The 14,370-nt window shown below is 36.6% G+C and overlaps 1 protein-coding gene across 1 annotated transcript in view; it reads left to right on the plus strand.

Annotated features, from left to right (window-relative positions):
- The window catches only part of VAMP7 (vesicle associated membrane protein 7), a 43,218-nt gene extending 30,953 nt beyond the window's left edge, over positions 1–12,265 (plus strand). Inside the window, exons 6-8 of the mRNA XM_054572247.1 lie at positions 1,390–1,457; positions 8,178–8,270; positions 10,433–12,265. Coding sequence (XP_054428222.1) covers positions 1,390–1,457; positions 8,178–8,270; positions 10,433–10,501 — 230 coding nt within the window. The 3' untranslated portion in view covers positions 10,502–12,265. The remainder of the gene's footprint in view (positions 1–1,389; positions 1,458–8,177; positions 8,271–10,432) is intronic.
- The last annotated feature ends 2,105 nt before the right edge of the window (positions 12,266–14,370 follow it).

Consider the following 14,370-nt stretch of genomic DNA (forward strand, 5'->3'; position numbering starts at 1 on the left):
TTGTGGCCAGTCTTAGATATTTGTTCTGACCTCAGGGGGATTCTCCTTAGCTATCTCTTTCCCTGGTACTCAAACTTCTAGCTGGCCTATGGTTTAACTTGTGGTTCTCATGAAGCTACCACTGTCATCTTACTTGCCTACCTCCAAAATCTCTATGGTTTTTGACAGCAGTCTTAGGCTTGAACTTCCCCATACTCTGTTCCAAATAAAGTCTGTTCTCTTAGGGAAATCTCTATTCCTAAGGCCTTCCTCTTCCCCTGTGAACCATCTCTGAGCCACTGCTCTAGAGCTATGGATAGCAACAAGCGACAATGGACTGTTTCTCTTTGAGTGACATGCTTGCTCTGCCTAAGGAGTGCTGGGTAACTGTGACCTTCCTGGCTTGCCTCTCCCAGCATGGGACCTCTGCTTTATGAGTAAGTCAGGGCAGTGGCACTCAGGGGCCACAATTCTTGGCCTGCCACTTGAGGTAAAGCTTCTGCCCTATGTGTTAGGGCCAGGTACAGAAAGGGAGCCTCAGATCTTTCAACCATGCCTTGCCTGGTATAGGACTTCTGCATCGAGTAGCTTCAGATGGGGTGGAGCGGGACATGAAATGGTAATGACTTGCCCCAACTTGCCCCTCCTTGGGAGAAAGCATAGTCTTTGACTGGGACCTGAGGGAAAAGAGAACCCCTAGGCTTTACTTGCCAGAAATAGAGCTTCCATCTCACTGACCTGAGGTATGGAGCATGTCATGGCTTAAATGCCATAGACTCTCACTGTTCTTACTGAGAATTAGTTGATTTTCTTGTATAAATCGTTCTTCATTTGCTCTATGTCCTTAGGACATTCACAGTTTTCAGAGACTTTGAATGGTGGCCAGTTGTTTGTTTGCTTGTTTTTATCATTTTTACCTGTTATAGTTGTTTTGTCGGAGAGAGGGTCTGTGGAGCTCCTCACACCACAATTCTTGGAGTGTCCAACTCTCACCCATTTTGACGGTTCGTTTTTTGTCCCTTTCAGATTATCCCCTTAAGTTAGGGGTTTGAAAACTACATCCCTTAGATCAAACCTGGCCTGTTTTTCTACATAAAATTTCCTTGGAACATAGTCATACACATTTGTTTCATATCATCTTTGTCTGAGAGACTTGCGTGATTGGGACTGCGACTGGCCCACAAAGCCTAAAATATTTAGTGTCTGGCCCTTTACAGAAAAAAAAAATGCCAACCCCTGCGTTACTTGGTAAACTTTACTAATGTCTTTTATTACTTAAACATAGAGGTGCTTCTCTAGTAAATACCAGTTGTCAAGACTACCAGATATAATTAAAATCAGATTTGGCTTAAAACAAAGACACAAGTGTCACATTTACATGATATTTTCTGTTTTTCCAACATTTTTTAGATTTGGTAGCTCAACGAGGAGAAAGATTGGAATTATTGATAGATAAAACAGAAAATCTCGTGGATTCGGTAAGTACAGGATATGATAATATTTTTCAGGATATAAAGTAGAGAAATTGGTTGATGGCTAACTTAACAGGGAAATGTCTTAAATTTAATACTGTAGTCTTTTTTGTTCTTACCTCCATTATGTGATTACATTGTGATTATGAGCATAACAATGAGGCATAGAAAAAAGCCATGACCCATTAAAGAAGCTTTGGTTCGGAAAACATACTCAGTTTACAGAAACAATTTTTTAAAGCTTTGGATTGATGCCTATTAATTTAGCACCTCAGCTGCACATACCAGTCTGTTCTCCTCTGTGCATTTTGTAAAACATGAAAAAAAAATTTTTCAGGCCACTGTGATCCAGTGTGAATCCTGAAACTTGGACAGTTAGTCACTTTCTTGCTTACTGTGACAACTTGAGCTTTCCTTATATCAAGCAAGAGGCAGGGACTGGGAAGGGCCACTGAGCCTTAAAGGAGTCGGTGTGTCCCTGTGACGTACTTATGCTACAGTTAAGTGTGTCATTGCATTCTCAATCTGGTTAGTAGATGAAAGTTTAGAGGAAAGGTGATAGATAGCATGGTGAATAGAAGGAGGGCAGAGATCAGTTACGCCTTGAGTCTGCACAACTACAAATTTAAATGCAATGGGGAAGTTTACACCTTGAAACAGATCAGTGAGTGCTCATGTTCATTTTTACTGGCAGCTAGATTGTAGTAGTTAATAGCACAAGCTCTAGAGGTGGTTTACCTAGGATTGAATGCCATCTCTGTCACTTACTAGTTGTGTGACCTCTGGAAAGTTACTTAACTAGGCCTCAGTCATTGTCAGTGATGGAGATGTATCTACTTCATTAGTGCTTTGAGGCTTAAATCAGATGATGCATGCGACGTGTCTAACACAATGTCTGATACGTAGTAAGCATTATTTAAATGTTTATTGTAATTGTTAGTTTAACAGGGACATTTGTTAATGGTAGGTCCTAGAAGGATAACAGTTTTTTCATCAAATCATGTGGTAATTGGAGGAAGGGTGGCACCATACAGGAAGTCAAAGCCCCAGGGTTGTATAATGACTCACTTTATAACCCATTGCTAGGGTGCGAGGAAGGCAAAGAAGTATCTGATCGCAGATATGCAGGCAGATTAATTTCTTTGGTACTTCCAGTCCATCTCTTAGCTTTCTAAAAAAATCCTCACCCAAGAATATGTTTATTGATTTTAGAGGTAAGAGAAGGGGGGTGAGAGAGAGGGAGAAACACTGGTCAGTCGCCTCCCGTACACACCCCGACTGGGGATTGAACCCACAAACTAGGTATGTGCCCTGACCAATATTCAAACCCACAACCTTTTGATGTATGGGGCAATGCTCCAATGCACTGAGCTACCCCACCAGGCCCATATCTTAGATATTCTTAATCTTAAAATTAAGATTGGAATGGTCTGTGTTTGACCAGTACTGGTACAGTCTGTACTTTCCAAATAAAAGTCTTAATTGTATTGACTGCAATTCCCAGCACATCAAAAGGGGCTCATTAACTAATAGGTGTTTCTTTTTCTGGAGGAATAACATACATACAATAAAGTACAGCAAGTGTATTACTTTTAATACCTGTAAAGTTCAGTTATTTTTTATATATGTCTATGCCCCTATAACCACCACCTAGATCAAGATATAAAACATTTCCAACACCTCAGAAGGCTGGCTTATGCCCCTTCCAGTCAAAATTCCCAAAAGAGAGAACCATTTTTCTGATTTATACCACGTTGGACAATATTTTACCTGTTCTTAAAATGTATAGAAATTAAGTCATATGCCATGTACTCTTCTGTGTCTGGCCTCTTTTGCTCATCGTTATACCTGTAAGATTCATCCAAATTATAGTAATAGTTCATTCTTTTTTATTGTTTTCTTCTCTTTCATTGTATAAATCCACCTACCAAAATTTGTTTATACATTCTCCTCAGTAGGGCTTTAATTTTGGATTCTCTATTTTATTTCATTGATTTGTCTACCTTTATGCCAATACCACACTGTATTGATAACTGTAGCTTTATAGAATTCACTAAGTCCTCCAACTATGTTCTTCTCCAGGATTGTCTTTACTATTTTAGGTCCTTTGCATTTCCATTTGTATTTCAAAATAAGCTTGTTATTTTCCATCTTTAAAAAAATCTTGTATCTTTGGTAGTGATTGCATTTACTCTATAGGTCAGTTTAGGGAGCATTGGTATCTTGACAGCACTGAGTCTTACTACCCGTAAACATGGCACATTTCTGCTATTTTAAATTATCAAGTCTCATCTTCTAGTATTTATTGCTAATATAAGAGAAAAGACTCATAGAAACAAAATCAGAAATGAAAGTGACCACAGACATTACAGTATATACGAAGGATCACACTAGAATACCATGAAAGACTATATGCCACCAATCTAATAACTTAGAAGAAATGGATAAGTTCCTAGACATATATAACCTTCCTAGACTGAATCATGAAAAATTGGAAAATCTAAATAGACCAATCAGCAGTGAGGAAATTGAAACAACAATCAAAAACCTCCCAAAAAATAAAAGTTCAGGACCCAATGGCTTCATTAGTGAATTCTACCAAACATTCAAAGAATATTTGATACCTGTCCTTCTCAAACTCTTCTAAAAAGTTGAAGAAGAGGCAATAATTCCTAATACATGTTATGAGGCCAACATAACCCTGATACCAAAAACTTGGCAAGGATAAAAAAAAAAGAAAAAGCTACAGACCCGTATCTCTGAATATAAATTTAAAAATCCTTTTAAAAATTAGTAAATTGAATACAACAATACATTTAAAAATATGCATCACGATCAAGTAGGTTCATTCTAGGGGCACAGTGATAGAATGATAGTTCAACATATGCAAATTGATCAATGTGATATATCACATTAACAAAACAAAGGATAAAAATCATATGATTTTATCAATAGATGTAAAAAAGCATTTGATAGATACATCCATTTATGATTAAAACACTCCATAAAATAGGTATAGAAGAAAAGTACCTCAACATTATAAAGACCATATAAGGCAAAGCCAAGCTAATATCACACTTAATGGTGAAAAACTAAAAGCTTTTCCTCTAAAATCAGGAACAAGATAAGGATGTCCCCTCTCAACACTCAACATAGTAGTAGACATCCAAGCCAGAGAAATCAGGCAAGAGAAAGAAATAAAAGGCATCCAAATTAGGAATGAAGAAGTAAAAGTGTCACTTTTTGCAGATGACATGATTCTTTACATAGAAAACCCTAAAGACTTCACCAAAAAACTATTAGAAACAATAAATACAGCAAAGTTGCAGGATACAAAACCAATGTACAAAAATCCACTGCATTCCTATATATTCATAATGATATTTCAGAAAAGGAAATAAATTCCTCTTGCAATCACAACAAAAAGAATTAATTACCTAGGAATAAATTAACAAAGGATGTTAAGGACTTATATATTGAAAACTACAAAGCATTATTAACAGAGATTGAAAAAAGACAAAATGAAATGGAAACATATTCTGTGTTCATGGGTTAGAAGAATCAACATAGTTAAAATGTCCATATTACCCAAAGCAATATACAGATTTTAATGCAATCCGCATCAAAATTCCAAGTATATTTTTTTAATAATTAGAACAAAAATACAATCAGATTGTTATGGAACCACAAAGACCCCAAATAGCCAAAGCAATCCTCAGAAAAAAATAACAAAGCCGGAGGTATCATACTACCTGAGTTCAAATTATACCACAGAGCAAATGATAATCAAAATTGCATGGTATTGGCAGAAAAACAGACACACAGACCAATGGAACAGAACAGAGAGCCCAGAAATAAAACCACATGTACATGGGCAAATAACTTTTGACAAAGGAGCCAAAAACATGCAACAGAGAAAAGAATACCTCTTCAATATATGGTGCTGGGAAAATTGGAAAGCCTCATGCAAAAGAATGAAACTAGACTACAGTTTGTCCCTATGTACAAAAATTAATTCAAAATGGATTAAAGACCTAAATATAAGACCTGAAATAATAAATTACATAGAAAAATACTAAATGTACAGACCTTTGTCTTAGACGACATTTTATGAATTTGACCCCAACAGCAAGGGAAGTAAAGGCAAAAATAAATGAATGGGACTATAACAAACTAAAATACTTCTGCACAGCAAAAGAAATCACAAACAAAACAAAATGGCAACCAACTGAATAGGAGAAGATATTTGCAAGCAACATCTCAGGCAAAGGTTTAATATCCAAAATATATAAAGAACTTATACAACTCAACACCAAACAAACAATACAATTAAAAAATGGTCAGAGGACCTGAACAGACACTTATCCCAAGAAGACATACAAATGTCCAACAGATATATGAAAACATGCTCAACTTCACTAGCTATTAGGGAAATGCAGATCAAAACTACAGCGAGATGTCACCTCACACCCTTTAGAATGGCTATTATCAACAAGACAAGTAATAACAAGTGTTGGAGAGGTTGTGGAAAGAAAGGAACTCTCATTCACTGCTGGTGGGAATGTACTTTACAGCCACTATAGAAAATAGTATGGAGGTTCCTCAAAAAATTAAGACTGCAGTTACCATATGACCCAGCAACCCTTTTTCTGGGTATCTACCTGAAAAGTTTGAAAACATTTATTCTCAAAGATACATATACCATTATGTTCATTGCAGCATTATTCATGGTGGCCAAGACATGGAAACAACCAAAGTGTCTTTCATTAGATGATTGGATAAAGAAGATGTGGTACATATATACAGTGGGATAATATTCAGCTATAAGAAAAAAATGAAATACTGCCATTTGCAACAACATGGATGGTCCTTGAGAATATTGTAAGCGAAACAAGTCAGTCAGAAAAAGCCAAGGGCCATATGATTTCATTCACATGTGGGACATAAAACTGAAACCCATACACACAGACAAGAGTATGGTGGTTACCACAGGGAAGGGGTGCAGGAGAGTAGTAAATGGTAATGGGGGCAAATATATGGTGATGGAAGATGATTTGACTTTGGGTGGTGGGCACACAATGCAATATACAGATCATGTATCATTCACTTGAAACCTATATAATCTTATTAACTAATGTCACCCCAATAAATTTAATTTAAAAATAAATACTAACAAAATAAAATAAGGAGACTGTCAGTTTTCAAATATAGACTTGAGGATTGTGGAGAAACCTCCATCCCAATCTATTGAATTACATAATTATATTTAGTCTTCTTAGTTTCATTCCTCATTGCTTTTCCTTATCCACATTATCTTATTTCTTAAATTCTTTATTGTGACTTAGTTTGCAAGTAATTTCAAAGAGTTCAGGCAGCTGAGAAATTCACAAACTATACAGTTTAGAGGGCACAGTCCCCAAGCCTGCCCTCTAACACCAACCGCAAGTTTATTTGTTCCCAAAACCACCCTCAGGTTTGATCATTTATTAGAGGGACTCACAGAACTCCACGAAAGCTGTTATACTCACCGTTATGATTTATTACAGGCAAAGGATACAGATTAAGCTCGGCCAAGGCAAAGAAGTACATATGGGGTAGTTTGGGGAGGTACCAAACCCAGAGCTTGTGCTGTCATGTCCTCATGGAGTTAGAACAAGTTAATCTCCCAACATAGATGTGTGACAGCATGCATAGAGTATTGTCAAGCAGGGAAGCTTGCCCAAGCCTTGATATTCAGTTTTTATTGATGTTTTATTATGTAGGCACAATTGACTGATTGTGTACTTGCTTGATTTGGCTCCAGACTCCAACTTCTCTATGTGTAACTCAAAGCCTCTACCCTAAATTGTATAGTTGGTCTCTCGGTAGTGAATAATCCCCACCCTAAATCACATTGCTACTACTTGGCTAGCCCATATACCCCAGGCAGGCAAAGATTTTACCTTCCACGAGCTTTGGGCAAAGGTCACACCCATTTGGGACAAGTTTAAGTTCTTCACTACATAGTACAGTTAATAGGTATTTGAATCATTTCCAGTTTTGAGATAAGTCAAGTAGTACAGTTGGAAATATTTTTGTACATATATTTGTACAAATATTTTTGGTGAACTTGTGCATACATCTCTTGGGTATATACCTAGAAGTAGAATTGCTGAGCAGGTGGAGAATTTTATTGTTCGCTTGTTTTGAACTGCTTCTGTCCTGTTGGGAATGGTTCAGTAGATACTGAGAAACTGATGTTTCAAAAGAAAATGGATAACCGAAGAAGTAGTTTTTTGGGTTTTGGCCTTCATACAAGTAAATATACATCTTCCTATGGAGATTGAACAAGTGCTATGGCCCAAAATCCCATGATTATACTGGACAGAATAGACAAATGTGTTTGTGGCCACCTGGCTTAGAAGGAGCCTTTCTTATTGGAAGCATAAGGAGGATAAGGCTTTTTCTACTGACAGGAAGAATCACTTCTGGTGCTGGACATCACATGCGTGGCTATGGCAGAGAAGAAAAAGGAGGGAAGGCTTTTCAATATTGCTTACCATTGACCTGGCAGAGTCCTGCTTTTGAGAACTAGGGATTACAAATGGCCGTCTCTACAGAGAAGAGAGAGGAGGGGTAAAGAACATTGGAACTTAACAAAATTAATTAAAACTTCTGCAGGTATTGCTGCAAGTCAATCATGTAGTCATTGCCAGGGATCAAACAAATTTGTGTTTTTTTCCCTAGTCCGTCACCTTCAAAACAACCAGCAGAAATCTTGCCAGAGCCATGTGCATGAAGAATCTCAAACTTACTATCATCATCATCATCGTATCAATTGTAAGTATTTGTCCTTTTTGTGTGTGAATTTATGTTCTGATCGCTAAAAAATTAGGGGCTGGAATTCTTTCTAATAATTAGCACTCTAAAATGAGCTATATATAACTTTCAATGGTAAGAAAAAATGACCAGGCAGTGGCTTTCCTATGGAGTCACATTGAAATATTATCTCTATTTAAACCCCATATCCCTATTTAGAATCCTTATATGTAAGGAGTTGTACAAGCCATTCCAAGTATTCCTCGGTATGTAATGCTTTTGTTGCTACTGAAATGGGATTCTTTTAGTATTGCATTTTTTAATTGATCCCATAGTTTTTAATTATATTTCTCTTTTGTAGTTGATTCCATTTTCTCTTTATTGCAGGTTTCTCTTTTCTAATTGATATATTTTGTGTCTGGCAAATTTGCATAACTTTTATTAGTTGAGATAGTTGATTCTTCTGTATGCTATAGGTCAGAAGTCAGCAAACCTTCAAAAAGTACCAGATAATAAATATTTTAGGCTTTGTGGACCACATACAGTCTGTCGCATATTCTTCTTATTTTTAAGCAGTCCTTTACCAGTCTTAGCTCACAGGCCATGGGCTGTATTTTACTGACCCCTGGGGTAGATGGTAAATTTATAATACCATCTGTTAATAATTTTAACTTCATCATATTCACACACACATATACACATACTGTATATATAATTTTATATAATTATATATTTTTCTTGTATTTACTAGCAGTATTAAATAATCATGATGTCGATGGGCATCTTTATTTAGTCCCTGGTTTTAATTGAGCTGCTTCTAATATTTCTTTTATAAGAGTGACATTTACTCTGAGTCCTTGTTAGATTTTTACTGTGAAGTTAAAAAACTTTTGTTTTATTTCTATATTTTTTATTTTCTGAATTTTTATCTATCAATTTGAAGGGGGACATCAATTTGTTTTTTTTAATGCTTTTATTTGTTGATTCTTCTTGTGTGCCATGACTGGAGATTAAACCCACAATCTTGGTGTATCAGGATGATGCCCTAACCAACTGAGCTTTCCAACCAGGGCAGTTTTATTTCTAGATTGCTAAAACTTTTTATGAGGAATAGGCATTTAATTTTAGGAAATTATATTTCTCTACCAATGAATTGATAATGGGACTGTTTACATTTCATATTAATGTAGTAAATTGCATTAATACATGCTTTTATAATGAACTGTTCTTTTATTTCTTGGATAAATACTTAGAGATTATGCAGTAATTTTTAATGTACAATAAGTTTAATTTCCTAATATTGTTTTAATAGTGTTCTTATCTATAAGTATGAATTAGTTTATATGCTGTTCTTTTGGTACCCATGCATAAACAGATATTGGACCTCTTTGAACTATCCTGCCTGTCTAGTAACCTTTTCAGCATATTTAAACTCCTTTTTGCATTTAATTATGGGAGACTATTCTACTAATTGTTCCTGCAGAGTAAATTTATTTTCAGCTCTCTTTATTCTGCTGCCCTGCTCTTATTTATTTTTTTATAACCATATTTTAAATTTTTAAGAACTTTTATTATACATAGTTTAATCTTTTTTTCCTGGAACTTGTACTTGTTAATAAATGTACTCTATCCTTGCTATCTTTCTTTTATCATCAGCTTTCCTCTGATTTGGTAATTATAATTAGTGTGTCATTACCTACTGAAAGGTTAATAGCAACATTCTTGCTCATGGTTAATATAAATGTAGAGTTTCTACTGTACATTTTAAATTTTTTATCCTAATAATGATAAATTAATCCATGTATAAAACTTAAGAATGTAATAATAAAATCATACTTCAAGGGAATTATAACGTGATGTTTATGACTATTAATGATGTGTCAGTAAGAGTTGTTCTATATAGCTGAATTCTTTCTAGTTTCCAGTAAAGAGAAACAACCCCACTGCTTTCTCTCCCACTGAAGGAAGCATAGTAGAATTCAAATCGGTGAGAGTTACATCAGAAAGTGTCATTTTAATTCAACTAATATCTTTGAAAATACTGAATTAGTGTATTGTATTATTATACAACTGCTACTCTGATGGAACCAGTATTTGCTAACAGGTCTTCACACTGCTTTACATATTATTTAGGAGCCTATGATAGAGTCAAGAAAATAATAATTGCCTTTTTCCTTTTCCAGGTGTTCATCTATATCATTGTGTCTCTTCTCTGCGATGGATTTACATGGCCAAGCTGTGTGAAGAAATAAAGAAGAAAATGTTTTCATTAACCAAGGATATGAGAGAACAAGGAGTTGAAAGCTCCATGTAATTTAAGCCTTTTAATACTGATGGATGGTGTCTGCCAGTCTCTTCAACCCTCTCCTTTCTTTGTTTTTAATCTTATTCTATACATCCAGATTGATCTTTGTCCTGTCAACCAATTTATTCCAGTACACTTCAGATATAGCCATTCATTGCAGCTGTAGCTTTAATAGGCTTTTTGTTTATCTCTTTGGTTAACTACTGTCATCTACCTAGAGAAACATTTTTGTTTGTGATTGCACAAAGCTATCACTAAGATGGAAAGCACCAGTCTTCTTGGATACCTACTATAACTATAGATGAATTTTATATGTGTACACAAAAGTATTCAAGAGACAAATAGTATAGCTAACATCTCATCTTTGCTTTTTGTTCTTGAAGAGTTCTAGGTGCTTGAAAACAATCTAAGTGGAGAACCATTGTTATTTGGGGAATTGTAATTAAATTGTAGGTGCTGCTTGCTTCCAGGAGCCCAAGCAGAACAAGTATTAGACATTTTATCTGTTAGATGGAGAACATTTTACTAGCCCATTAGAAGCACATGGAATTATCTTTGACCTGCTAGTATTCACTTTCAAGAAGAAAGTTTTGACCATTTACAAACCTCACAGAGTGTGATAGCTTCTGTTTCCCCGTTGCAGTTGATTTGAGAGGAGGCTGGTTCATTATTGAAGGTTATGTTTTTTTAATATACTTTTCTTCAGTTGATATTTCGGGCAATTGTATAGTTAATAGAATATGTAGTGGAGGGAGTGAGGAGGTAAATTCCTCTGGCTCACCAAAGAAAAAGGAGAGGGTCACGGTGAATGTGCTGGCATTTTAGCTGTATGAAAGGGATAGCATGGGAATTTTTTTCCAGTCTGGGAAAAGCCCAAACACAATATAGTCAACAGTCAACTCTAGGGTTTGGGTTTGACTGCTGGTGAATAATAATCTGAGGATCCTTTGTGGTTTAATAAGTTCTTTAACTGCCTAGTTTTGAATAATTGTTTTGTGAAACAGGAGTAGGCAGGTAATGTATAGAAACAATACGAGACAGTTTAACATTCATTTAAATGCACTGTTAAGAAAACTGGAGTGTAATCATACTGCTTTGGCTACTCTGGCATCTGTCAGCTAGTATGTAGTTTTAGTATGTATCTGAAAGGGCATTTGCTGTCCTAGATCTGATTGCATTTACTTATCAATAAGTGCCAGTAAGTGGAAATTAAATTACATTTGACTATTTTCCCAATGAAAGAATAAATTAGTCAATAAAAACTAGCCACCTGTTTAGCCTAGTCATGTGCCTTGAATATATATGTCACAGTCTGGCTCATGCTACCTGCTCTTCAGTCGAAGCCTTTCAATTCATGCTACCGGATTCATTTGTTTGACATGTGCAGTGGAACTCTTTTTCCTGGTGACCATGCATACCGCAAATGTTTTTTCCAGTTTTGTTTATCAACACTAATGCCTTTTAATTACATCAGCATTTCCTATTGGAAAACACATTTGTTCCAGGAAAACATTTGGCATTCCTGAATAATAATTTCTAAATGTCTTTAATCCAAAGAAAAAGACTTAAGATGTATTTCCTTTCTTATACGCAATTGAAAAGAAATGATGTGCATGTTTTAGGAATAAATTACTTAATGATCCCTTGATCTGTTTATGTATAAGAATGCTCTTTTAAAGCACATAATCTTGTTTTCAATGATGCACAAACTGAAGGCATTAATAAAATTTAAGAATAATACAATAGGTTACTTGTTTTAGAATTTCTTCCTGGAATTTAATTTCTTCCAATGACATTTTGCCATAGTTTACAGAACAAAAGTATTTCACTTATGCTGAAAATATATTAAAAAGTGTGACTTGCAGCCTTTCAGTAAAGAGTAATAGCATTGTCTTAGGTTTATAAAATTTCTTCAAAACCAAAAGACACAAAAGAACTTAATAAAATATATAGGTCATACTGAAACCAATGAAAAATCCTGAAATAACCACTCACCCTCCACAACTATCATCCTGAGACCATGGTTGAGGCAACAAAAAAAGAATCCCACACATGTAACTATTTCCCTTTACCTCAAATGCTTGGCCACAAGGTCAAATAGTGTCATGATCCATAAGTTTCCCTCAATGAATGGATGTGGCTTACATCAGATAGTGGTTTCTCCTTCCTTAGCTCTGCTAAATTGGGTTGCTTCCCAGGGTATCTTGATGGAAATACATGTAACAACAATAATAGCAGCCCTAGGACCCCCCCACCCCTTGCCAATGCTCTACATTAGGAGCAGGTCTGTTTCTGACAGCTCTTTCTCTTCAAGAATAATAAATGGGATGGAATGGTGGTGGTACTTGACCTATGGTTCAGTTTGAATTCAGTGAGAAAACACGGGGCTTAATACAAGATTCAAGCTTACACGGGTATACGACAAACTGGGAAAGGAAGGTGTAGAGGGAGGGCACCAAGGTATCAGAGGAACCCCGAAGCATTTGCACTTGAAGCACTGGCACTGGTGGACAGGACGGAGCTTGCTGAAAAACCGGACAATCCCTACATATCTCTGCCAAAGTGGGTGTGGAGATTGACATGTAGTAAGGTTTGTGGAAGCCACAGCTTCGATGGACCCGATGCCAAGGACCTAACTTGTGCCTAAATTGGTCAGCAGGGCCAGTAATCAGGAGGATGAGCCGGCTGTGAGGTGGAGACCGAGGAAAAGCTGGGGTACACCAGGCCCCTTCCCATCTTCGTGTCTGACTGCCCTGACAGAGTAGTGGCCCCCCACTTCCCTTTGCTTCTTTTCAAGTCTCAACACGAGTTCATTTTGCTGGCAAAACAGAATCCTAAAAGCATACGGGGAAAGGGGTTTCTATGAAATTCCCAGCTTCTGATGAGAGCTATGGTGCCAGTCCAGGAAAGCCAACTTGTTCCCAGATTTTATTCATTAGATCAGTTTAACTGCTTTATCCTATGGAGAAAGGCTATTAAATTAAAGCATTCTTTTGGTCAGGATACACTGTACAAAATTATTTTGGATTCTTGCTGTTTAGTAAACAAAAGCATTATCTATATCCAAAATATGTTGTGATTTTTTACATCTTTTCCAAAGACAAGAAATTATGAATTTACCACTAACAGCAATGTTGCCTTTTCAGCAAGTGGAATTGTTTCTTGCCCGTAGGATATCAAGAGAACTGAATAGGTGGCTGCAGCTCCTGACCCTAAGTGAAGCCCTTCCTTCCGTGGGCTTCAGATCCCACAGCTGTGCAGTGGGCCATCAGTGATGTGTATCTATTGCTTTCCCCAGCCCAGAATCTGTTCTGCCCAAATCCAGCATCTCAACTTTCCTTTGGGAATTCGTCTCACCTGTTTCCAGTCCAAATAGTTCCGAAGTGCTGACCCTATGTCTAGTCAATCCCATGTTCCATCTGATGGGTTCAAGGACAACAGTGGGACCCAATCCAGGCCAAAGTCATTTTTTATATTTTTATTTATTTTTCCTCATTTAATATTTTATATTAGTTTCAGGTGTACAGCATAATGGTTAGACAATCATATATTTTACAAAGTGTTCTCTATGGTAGTTTTGAGTATCCAACTGGCATTTTTAAGCTGTGACTTTTCATGGAACCCAAGGGAAGGAGAATCCCTCCTGGGTAGAATGATGGGTGAGTGGGTGTCAGCCCCAGAGTTGTGGGAGTTGAGGCTCTGGATGCAGGGGGAGAGACAGTGCCTGTGACAGGCGCCACCCAAAGGCTCTTAGCAGGATGGAGTGTGGAGAGGAACCAGGTCCCACTGTAACAGTGTGAGAACCTGGACCTGCAA

This window comes from Pteronotus mesoamericanus, unplaced genomic scaffold (genome assembly GCF_021234165.1).
Source record: "Pteronotus mesoamericanus isolate MK-2021 breed Mesoamerican mustached bat unplaced genomic scaffold, CSHL_Meso_final contig_226, whole genome shotgun sequence".
Taxonomy (NCBI): domain Eukaryota; kingdom Metazoa; phylum Chordata; class Mammalia; order Chiroptera; family Mormoopidae; genus Pteronotus; species Pteronotus mesoamericanus.